The sequence below is a fragment of the Micropterus salmoides genome, unplaced genomic scaffold (genome assembly GCF_014851395.1).
Source record: "Micropterus salmoides isolate LMB-PRFRI ecotype aquatic unplaced genomic scaffold, ASM1485139v1 Ms_hic_scaffold_11, whole genome shotgun sequence".
NCBI lineage: Eukaryota > Metazoa > Chordata > Actinopteri > Centrarchiformes > Centrarchidae > Micropterus > Micropterus salmoides.
In genome coordinates this window covers 32,150,225-32,161,694 of record NW_024040152.1, presented here as the reverse complement: position 1 = coordinate 32,161,694, position 11,470 = coordinate 32,150,225, and the positions used below count along the sequence as shown (strand labels likewise).

Genomic DNA, 11,470 nt, shown 5'->3' with positions numbered 1-11,470 from the left:
CTTAAATACAAATAACAATAGCACTTTGTTTTAAAAAAATCCTGTGTCACAAGTAAAAGTCCTACATTCAAGATTTTACTTTTACTACTTTAGTTCAAAAGGATTAATAGTAAGTAGGCAGAATGGTTCCTTTCTGTGCTTTGGCCTCTGAAATGTAGTCAAAATAACACCTGAGTAAATGTACTATGTTATTTTCTGCCACTGGGTCGCATTGCTGTATGTGTTTAAAAAAAATAGCTTTATTCTAATTTCTTCTGACCTTATTAAAAACTGATACGCAGAAAAGGAATGAAGTAGCAACTGTTCCCTTGGCCACAATCTGGAACACGTGTATATTCCCTTACCAAAAAGCCATTCCCAGACAAATAAATGTACAGGATGTAACCCTACAGAATGATGTTACTTATGTTTGGTGTCACTTAGAGGTTGAACCCTTACTAAACAGAAAATCCAATAGACTTATTTTGGGGAGCTAAAATGGCGTCAACACGGGTCACACATGTAGAGGGAAAAGCCAGAAGCAATACATCATTTTCTGTAGCAGACTTCTGAAACATCTCATCAGTTCGAAATCATGATTATAAACAAGTACAGAGCTGTTAATACAATGCTAAGTATTTATTGAGCTGTTGAAGAGGGCCAAGGGTCTCCACAAGGTGAGGGTTAAAGATAAGCTGATTAAAAGGAGCATTATACTCCCAGTCATGACCTTACAAATAACTGCTGAATAATTGGAAGAATTCAGTTAAATATGCATGACTTATTCAGCTTTTGTGTCTAACCAGTGAAATTGCTCTTCTCATTGATTTCACTCCAAACGGCCTCTAGGGGGACGTTACAGCACCAGAGGAGCTTTCTCTGGTACCTGACAGGATTTAAATGTGGTTACCTCACTGCCATCTGGTGCTACCAGTGTGCAAAGTTACCACAACCGCCACAGCAACTCTACTTGTTAAAAAAAAAAACAACCTCAAAAATAATATCCTCTGTTTCACACTTTTTTCCACAGGCTGTAGAGGTGTTCTGTTCAATCTGTGTGAAATGTGTGTATGCATCATTAACAAACACACTGTAATGAAGGACCATTTCAAACTAATGAAGCTGTGAATTTGTCTCAATTATCCCTGTGCCCCAGTCAAAGTAATTAGGCAGCGGAATGAAAACATCTGAGCCCTTTGCATTCCGGTGAGGTTTCCAGACGGTGCTGGTCTCTAACAGTTTCACCGAGGACCAGAGCCACCACGGAGACATGCTATGGTATACATGCGCTGCTGCATTGTTCTTTTGATGCCTCTAAATTACTCATGCAGCTGCTGTGGTGACTGCAGCACAGACATGATCAAATCCGAGGTGCCAGCCAGCACATGAAGACACATGACAGAAGCAGAATAGAGCTCATGAGCTCACTGCTGCAGGATTTAGATTATTGATGCAGGGGTTTGGATAGCTCTGATTTCTTTAATCCCAGAGCTCAATTTAATCCCAACTATATACCATTGTACTTGAACTGACAAAATATGCTGTTATTGTGGCAGAAACGGGCTGCTGGATATTATCATCTAATAGCTGTCTGCAGTAAGTTTTTGCAAAAGGGGCCAGAGAAGACACAAATACTAGTAAAAATTAGGATAAAATCCAAATGGTGCAGAGGTGTCTTAGTAATGGTTTCAAATGACCACAAAGTATTGGCATGGCATGTAAATATTTTCACCAAATGCATGAGAAAGACGTGGGTCAGGATAACGCAAGCTGTTCTCACCAAATTCCATAGAGATTTTTAGTGGATTTCATTTATTAATGTATCAAACATGGATCAAATCAGAGCCCTGGTTTATCTGGTTGTTTTCATTAAGCCTAACAGATCAGGTATGATGTTCCCCGGTGAACTCGAATACCGCTGATGAAGCTGATATAGAGGGAATACCCCGACCTGCACACAATGACAGGGTCTTGCAGAGGGCAGCAGCCTCAAGCAGGAGCGCTGACAATCTGGCTCCCCATGAAAATATTCCTCCTCCTGCAACACATTACAAGGCGGTGCTGCCTCTTTGACGGCCAGTCTCCGGGACAAATAGGAACGCGATGCTCCCCGGGAGTCCTCCAATCCTCGCATCCAGGGCGGGGTCCGGGGCTTGAAACTAGAGAGAGAATCCCAAAAATGATATCTAGATTGCGGTGGAGCAGGGAGAGACTGGGACGCTGAGAGAGGAAAGAAAGAAGTCCAAGCTAGATCTCATTTTAAGGATCTTAACCAAAACAAAGACGCACCAGAATTACGCGCGCTCTCCAGTTTGGATGCCTCTGCTTCAGCGCGGACTTTTATTGCCTCTTTGGAAATGTAGTTTTTTTTCTTGAGGAAATCTCAAGAAGGCATTTGTTCTTACTAGTTGATGAGAGAAGTGAGAGCCGTTGAGGCTCCGTTTCCTGTTTGCCTTCGCTCTGCAGCTGGGCTGAAGAAGCCCCGCAGGGCTGACTGAACACCGGTCCCCCTTCCCCGCATCAAACCACCGCCAGTCCGCTGCAAAACTCGGCCGAAAAGAAATGTGCGACCTGATGCCAGCCTCCCAGCCCGCGGAGAAAATCGGCAAGATGAAGAAGTTGAGGAGAACTTTGTCCGAGAGTTTCAGGAGTATTGGTGAGTAACGGGACGTGTTTTTCCATTTTCCAGCCAGTTTCCCGGCTCTTTGTGCAAAATCAGAGTTGAGAAATGTCTCAAGCAGCAGATCAGACTGGTGCTCCCTTCCGAGGTGATGTCTGGTCACAAGTCGGGGTTAGCAGCCATGGGCAAACCACATCGACTTGGCCTGTCCACATGTCCTTCAGTAGAATGTAGTTCACTCCGGTTTGGGGGGCTGACACAACTGCTGTTGAATTTAAGGTTGACTGACAAATACTGATCCTTCCATAAATATCATCAATATTATAGCTTATCATCAATATCATCATCATCATCATCATCATCATCATCATCATCATCATCATCATGTATTTTTCAATAGAGTTTCCATCTGACAGGATGTGCTTGACATCAGCATAAATTCAAACTTTGTTTCTGTCCCTGTTTGTCAGAAATAATGTGAACCCTGTGGACTCCACAGTTGTTGTTTTTTACAGTAAAGGAGGTGAAACCATTTCACAAAAGGTGCCAGAACTTCTTGAAGTAGGCACTTTTTCCAATTTATTGTCATTTTGCAAAAATAAACATGATGATATCAAAACTTGACTGTCACACAAAACAAAGGAATTTAAAAAAACTCACCAATTTTTAGCTCTGAAACCAGGAAATGACTAACTTAAACCACATTGTAGGCTATAAACAATTTTTTAAGCATCCCTTAAATTTGGTTAATAATTGAACTGTGAAAAATGCACCACTGTCTCTAAATGACCTCCAACATATCTTTGACATGTCTATACTGTGATTTCTTGTGAGCAGCCAACATACTGTACACACTGATGCTGATGTGTCATGCCATATCAGCCAATAAAAGAAGGCATGATGAAAGTAGGTACTGCTACACATTTTATTTTCACATAAATACCAATTCATAGAATGGCCCGACCGATACTGGATGTGTGAGGCCAAAACTCAAAGCAAAGCAATATTTTTAAAAGCCAATAAAATTTGGTCTGAAATTCAGTTTTTAATGAGTAAACATTTTTAATGAGAATCTCTTAAATGAGTATCAGAAATATTTGAAAAACAGCCCAACATGACTTATTCTTTTTGTTTGGTGTATCTGACCAACAGTGCAAAACTAAAACATTCAATGAGAAGCAGCATATCTTCACATGTGACAAGCTGGAGCCAGTGAACCTTTGCTTAAAATATGACTTAAACAGTGAATTGATTATCAAAAATGCCGACTAATTTATCTTGTCAGTCCTCTATAAATCAGGACGATACTGGTAAATTGGTCGGCATCTAATTCTTAGCATTTTTTAAAAATAAAATATGGTCTATGGTTTATTACAAGATATGTGCAAACTGGAGTTAAATCCCTGCTTCATCATTGCCATCTTCATCTTCACTCCGTTTTTAAATACAGTTCTTCAGTAACGGATGCTGTGCGGCTAAAGTAAGCTCATGTGTGACTCGGAACAAAAACCATCACAGACACCCAATCACATCACTGATTGTCAAGGTGCACTCATCATATCTCATTGTATCTCTCTCTCTTTCCCTTTTTTTTCTCTTTCATACTCATGCATACACATCCTGCTGCACACACACACACAAACACACACGCAGAGTGCCTTGGCAGTGATCTTCACAGGGTTCAGTGGCCTTTGAAGCAGTGTGTGTGTGTGTGTGTGTGTGTGTGTGGAGAATGAAAAGCTGGATGCAGCCTATAAGGAGAACTGAACAGGAGTGGGTTGGGGTTGATGCGGGAGAAGAAAGATTGGCATTGACTTTTCTGCTGTGCTGACGCTCATCTCCTATTGGCCATCTTTCCTCCCATCTAAATCAACACATCTGAGCGTTGATCGGGCCCTCGCTCGGCTCTGCAGAGGCTTTAACAAAGCGCATTCAAGAGCCAGCTTCATTGTTTATGTAGCGGTGTTTGTCCAACAGGTCGCACTGCGCAGGGCTGCGTCGCATGTCAAATTATGGCACTCTGCGGCATGATGCATTGTGGGTGTTTCCATTTCAGTAGCTTCAAACCTGGTTAACGGACTGACGCAGGGGGAGTCCTCAACCTTTTCTGACCTGTGAGCCCAGGTTTGGCCCTCATGAGCAAAGTCATTGGATTGCTGTCAGATTGTCATGTGAATGTGAAGGTGCCAGTTTGTGTTTTCAAGATCATGAAGAAAGCCCCAGGTGGATAATATCGAAATGATGGAACACCCCCTCAATACATTTTAATTAAAAGTACATAAAATATGAAACAAATCTCCTGTGACCCAATCGGTAGGGGACCTGTGGGGCCCTGACCTGAGATTAAACAACTGTGGGTTAAAGGGTGGGCTCTACCCTGACTGGGCAGCTTAAAAAACAGAAAATCTCTCTATTTTTGCACACCTATGCCTTTCTCTTTTTACTTCACCTTTAAATTACTCAGGAACATTATTATTAATGACAAAATTATTTCTTCTACTGACTTCAAAAGGCGTAATTATTGTTACAGTCATGGTCAGAAGGTCGGTCCGATCCCTGGACCTGCACGATTAAATCTGGGCAGGGAAGTAAATTAACAAAGCATTACAGAGGTTGAGGTGCCCTTGAGCAAAGCAATTAACCCACAGCTGCTCTTGAGGAGCTGTGGAGTGGCTGCAGCTTCGAGGTGTGAATGTGTGATTAATAGTACGTCCACGCTGTTGCCTCCCTGTTGCATTTTGCAAACAAGGACAGTGTTTCCCATTGATTAACGAGACCATGGCGGCCGCCGTAGTCTCAAAATGAACTGAAAATATTTTTACTCATCTCATAACAACATTTCAGACCTCTAACGTTGTGTTTTGTGACTCGAGACAACCACCTTTCTTTTGAAGTAACTACGGCAACGTTAACGGTCCGTTTCTGTCACTCGTTTTTAAGCTAGCCGCACCTAAATTTGGAGTGCACACGTATTAAAGCCTTCATGGTAACTGAAACGGCCCAGAGCGAGCTGACAGGCAGGTTAGCGACTTTATCCTGTCAGTTTGTCTCTTTACAAAGACAAGTGCTGCAGTGTGAGAGTCCTACCTGAAGTCTTCATGTTACGCGATACGAGAACCACATTTTTTTAATAGACTTTTTATATACAGTCTATGGTCGGACCGGGTCGGACTGGTCGGACTTGATGAATTTAGCGCGAGGAAACACATGTGACAGCATCCGGTTTTCAAAATAAGGTGTCTATACAGTATGGAAATAAGATTAATTGGATTATATTCACAGAAAGTATAAAACAACAACAATTAAATAGGGAAATTACTTATTTTCTGTTCTTTAATTTGGGTTGCTGGAAAAACATTAAATACATTTGTTGAACTTTGTTGCTGTTTCATCACCATTTATAGCTATAAAATGAAATAGTTTACTAGAGCACAACATTGTTTACAAGAGTGCAAAGTTATTCATAGAGAACCTCTTAATTTTGCACCAAATGAATGCATTTAACTTTAAATGTACACAATTTTCTCCCGGGGGGGCATTCCCCCGGGCTTCCCGAGATAGTCTGAGATCTGCCCACCATAGTCTCTTAAAATCCTGTGGGAAAGACTGAAGGAGTTCAGAACTCTGGTGCGAGTTCACAGGGTAATGAGGGGAACTGCTCATCCCTACTTCCAAGCTATGGTCAGTCCCTGCGCTCCTGCTCCTCTGCCTCGTTATCATAGGGCTGGACAATGAAGCAATACTTATCGCAATATAACTCTTTTCAATAAATATTCAATAAATGTTTGATTTTATTCACATGAATCATACACTAATTAGGACTTAATTTTTTTATTAAGATTTTTATTTTGTTGAGGAAAAAGGACTGATAAAAGCTATTACTTAATTTTACTCACGCATATTTGTTGACAAAGGTTTTATCATAATTGTTTTGAATGTTCTACCTCAGATTTTGTGAAGTGATCCACTGTTTGGCCTCAAGTGATGACTATAAAGAAGAGTTTAAAAAGACAATAACCATTAGGTTTCTTGAACTTTCACTCGGGAGCAAAAATCAGCCCTTAAACTCAAAAGAATGAACGATTTGATACTTATCGTGATAATTATCGATATCGAAAGATATGAAACTTTTTATCGTGATAACATTTTTGCCCATATCGTCCAGCCGTACATTGAATTAAGTCAGGAATGAAGTCCACCTACCACTAGAGGCTGTAAAGCACATGGACATGTCATCCTAGCATTTATTTATGTCTCAGTTCTGAGAACAAAAAACTAGGCACTTGTAAAGTAAGCTGTCATTAGTTGGTGACATCTGTAGTAGTTCTTGTTCAGATCTGAATGCACATCGTCCTCACTCCAATATGGAGCTTTTCAAAACTCACCTCACATTCTAGTGTGGACGGGAAAAAATGAGTTTTTGGAAAACGATGACAGTAGTAGGCCTGTCCAGGGGGTGTGTGGGGCTATAAAGTTAAGAAGACACCTGCCTGTCGTCTCTAACCCTCTGTGATCAATATTTTTAAATGTCAATATAGTTGATCACCTGATACAGTCCTTGTCATTATGCGAGTTTATTTTTCCTTTTTGATTGATTTTGTGAAAAGCATAAAATAGTGATTGTGCAGGAGGAACTGTTTTATCTTCAAATCGGCAACATGTCCATAATCAAATCAATATTTAATGCTCATTCAGCTGATGACAAAAAGACATCTGACGACAACAAAACATAAAAATATGTCAATTAGAACATTGTGAGTTTGGCCGAGTTAAAATACAGCGTAGGCGATCACAGACAGGGGGTGGGCTTTCTGTCCCACTTTGACCATTTGGCTGTCATGCAAGATTTTGTTGCTTGGTGGCTGGAAACTGAGATTTTGCCATGTTGCTGTTGTTCAGGTGTAAATGGTGTTTTTAGACTAAGTGTGAATGTAAGGAGTTAAAGGAGAAGAGCTTTTGTGCTAAGGGGAATTTACCTGGATAAATAAATACGTCTAATATTATGTCAGCTATACATGTTTTCTATAGATAAAACTATATAACTATAAAGAAAAGTTATTGTAGGTGGATTTATCTGCACATCCCTGAAGTTAATTTTACCACCTTCTCTCTATGAGAGACAGGTTCAGCTTTTTAATGTTTTTCTTCCAACTTTGATCAAAAGGGCTTCAAGTGAGAGATGCAGTATGAAAAGCAGTAATGAGCTGTTATGGGTTTTAAGACAGAAGAGCCAGATTTTTTTTTGTGTGTGTATGTTTTTCTACATTGAGTTTTGAAAACGGTCTTATTTTTCCCTCAGTATTATTTTATGTATCCCTCTCATCATTTCCTTTGGAAAGTGTTTGTTTTATTTTCTGTATGCACTCTGGAAATAAATATAGTATAACAATTATTTGCGGTGAACAAGAATGCTCTGACAGCGTCTCACCGGTATCAAAATCTGAATGTTTTGACAGGAACACATTCTTCACTGAATGCTCCTATCATTCAGTGCAAACGAAGGATCTTGTTTTTTAAGTTTTCGAAACATCTTATTTTATCACATGCAGAACATCACATGTAAGTACTTTATTGTAGTCAAAGTACATGTTTACTGCACAGGTTGGTTTTAATATGTAAATATGTGTTTCCTAATCCCCATGTGAAGATACGTTTTCACTTGTAATTTTCCCCACAAATGTGAAATACTCTCATATGAACGGCCATTTTTGTTTAAAATATGCTTATTTTCTTTCTTGCCAAGTGGAAGATGAGAAGATGGATCGCCTGTTACTCTTATCTGTAAGCTAGAGCTTCATACCGAGTCTCACCATCAAAGTGATGCCAAGAAATAATCACAGCACGTAACCCTGCTAATACCTCAACCTGTAGCTTTCACATTTTAACTTGTTATAGATTAAACAAATTGCACGCCACATGTTATTTAGTGAGATTTAGAGGTGTTGGTGGGTGTAATTTGGACAGAGCTAGACAGTTTTCCCCCCTCCTTCCACTTATGCTAAGCTAAGCTAATTGCCTTCTGGCTCTAGTTTCATACTAAACACTCTGTCAAAGATGATTTTGTCAAAGAAAATGAGTAAACAAGCTTGGCATAAGTAGGCCTATGTATAATTTTGATGTTTGAAAGATTTAAAAACACAAACAGCATGCGTGTGGATAAATTATTTGGTTGATTGGTAGCTTTCAAAAGTAAATAGACTCCAGCTGGTGGGCAGAGAATCCACAGTTTAACTTCTAAGCACATCATTTTAATTATCATCTAAAAATATCAGAAACTGGACCGTCAGGATTCTGTCGCTGTCAGCCTGAGAAGCTAACGTTAACGTTAGCTCAGAGGTCACAGTGTAAAGTAAAATTGTTCATCTCCAGTAATATCTATGGTGAATTGCCCTAATGTGGGACATTTTTTGTTTTGTGGCATATTGCGATGTGAAGCCAATGTATTAAATCAACACCCAATACCATTTTAAAAACCTCAGGATGTGTCCTAATCAAATCAAAAAAGAAAACACAGATAACACATGCTCTTAGTGCAAATTCTTTGAGACAATCGGTGACTTCCTAATGTGGGACACTGAAAGTATATTGTAGAAAATAACCTTAATTCATGTAGAATATAAAACTTAAGTTAGTAACTCTCTTGGTTATGGATGAATGAAACATTGATAACTGAACACCAACAAATAATATGTATATATCAGATAATATGATAGTTTTGATGCCATTTTGACATAGACATTAAGCAACTGTTGACACAGGCCTGTGTGATGTTATGCAGATAGAAAAGGGTTAAATGCACAATCAGAATCCCTGGTTTATTTTACTTCACAACAAACACAAACAAAGCCTTTTATCCTGCCTTTTCTCTCATCCTTTCCCTAATTTTGTCTCTCGCTCTGCGTCGGAAAACCTCTCTGCTTTGCCATTGTGATTTGAAATACATTTAAATGAATTGATCATTAGATGCATAAAAGTAAGTTTATTGGCTTTATTGGTTTTTAAATTAAAAGCTATTTTTTCATTTTAAGACATCTACTCCCTTCACACACAAACACAAAAAGCTGTCGAACTGCCATCCCCCAAAGAATAATCAGTTCCCATGACCTTAAACATGTAGTACAGCATTCTAACAGTGCATAAGACCAATAAAACCCTGTAAAAAACATAACATCTGTCCCACAAACCATGTCCCACTACACTTTTTTGTACTGTCCCACATTAGGTAAATCACACTGTCACCACTTTTCAAAACCACATTTCCTAAAGTGGGACACTTGAAAATTTGACAAGCAAAATTTTAGCACAATAGGCTAAAAAGGCTGTTTTATTTAAATTGACCTTATACTCCTTAATGTCAAGTTTGTCAAAACTCTATGTCACTGATAATTGGGTGGTCTTTACACAAGGTGCCTCCTGTTTGATGATTGCTTCACCCTCATATGGGACTGGACATTTGAGAAGTTATGTGATTTTGATCACATGACACCATAGCTTTGGCTAACCAATAGTTGCACTGGTATTCCTGTATTTATGGGGGACCTACAAACACTAGACCTTAACTGTCCCACATTAGGGCAATCCACCCTAGTTAAAATGTGAATATGAAAGAAGAGTACTACAACATTTGAAAACAAATACATTTCCCCAAAAATATTTGTAGTTGGCAATTGGTAGTTGTTTATTTTAATTGCAAATAATTAAACTGACAATATAAAATGGGTTTCCTGCTGTTCACCTGGTGCAGCCAGTGCAGGAGCTTTATTCTCTACCTGCAGTCTAATCCATTGTATTGAGTGTGGATTTGCAGCTGTGATGATGCTGTCTGGAGTGTCTGGGACGTCTGTAGGGCTTGTGTGTGTGCTGACCCTCTGTGGAGAAGGAAGCAGCAGTTTAACGGCTCAGTGGCTGGGCGGACCGTGCTTCCAAACACTCACTCTGACATAAAACAGTCATATTACCACGAAGCGGCCCCTAGAGCACTCAGTCTTTCAGCCATCTGTACTGCCTCTCTCATTAGAAAACCTAATCATCGTGAGAAGTTAATAACTGGAGGGGAAATCATGATTTCCTAATTAATAATGCTCTCTGCAAGCTTCTTGAACTATGAGAAGTCAAAGATGCAGAAACAAACTCCCCTCTTCTTCATAAAAATGAAGGATATTAATGTCAAATGCAATCCTGTCTTTCCCCGCAGCGAATGTGAGGAACAGTGGATTGTCAGTGTGGATGTAGACGTAACATCATTGGGAAGCTTTTTATATACCAGTACTTTTTGATTCTGGTATCACAGGACAGTGTTTTTGCAATTCAGTTTTTTGTAGTCTTTTCTGAATTGTTTGTGTAATGTTTTGTTGGTATAAAACATTACATGTGACACAGTATACATTACTGAGATCCACTGTTGTAATTAAATGGGAGATCATAGAATCCAGTTTCAGTTAAGTGTGTCCAATATGAACTCCCCCTCTACTATTTTTATTGTTTTTGACCCCGTCTTAATCAGATGATTGTCTATAATTTGTATTTTTATTTGTCTTGTCAAAGTCCAGCTTCATATATCTACCTATACCAATTAAGATTGAGTGTGCAGATAAATGTTTTATCCCGGAAGCATATATATCTGTGATCAAATATTCTAGCGTTTTCTGGAGCTTTTCAGCTGCACGGCCTTATTAACAAAGAAGTCATGACTTTTAGTGTGTGTTTCCAACAGATTTCATCTGGTGGCAGCCTTGAATAGAACTGTTGATATAAAATATGAGCTGACAAAGTTTTTATAAAAATCCCAGTTTATATTATCCTAAAAAAAAGTTTACCAATAGCCATAAAAGTGAACATTTCTGCTTGGTAGAAAATGTCAATTCCATCCCT

At 39.2% G+C, this 11,470-nt stretch overlaps 1 protein-coding gene across 1 annotated transcript in view; it reads left to right on the top strand.

Moving 5' to 3' along the window:
• Nucleotides 1–2,163: 2,163 nt before the first annotated feature.
• Nucleotides 2,164–11,470, top strand: part of cdk14 (cyclin-dependent kinase 14) — a 198,214-nt gene continuing 188,907 nt past the window's right edge. The window contains exon 1 of the mRNA XM_038712296.1: nt 2,164–2,635. Within this exon, the coding sequence (XP_038568224.1) occupies nt 2,542–2,635 (94 nt within the window). The 5' untranslated portion in view covers nt 2,164–2,541. The remainder of the gene's footprint in view (nt 2,636–11,470) is intronic.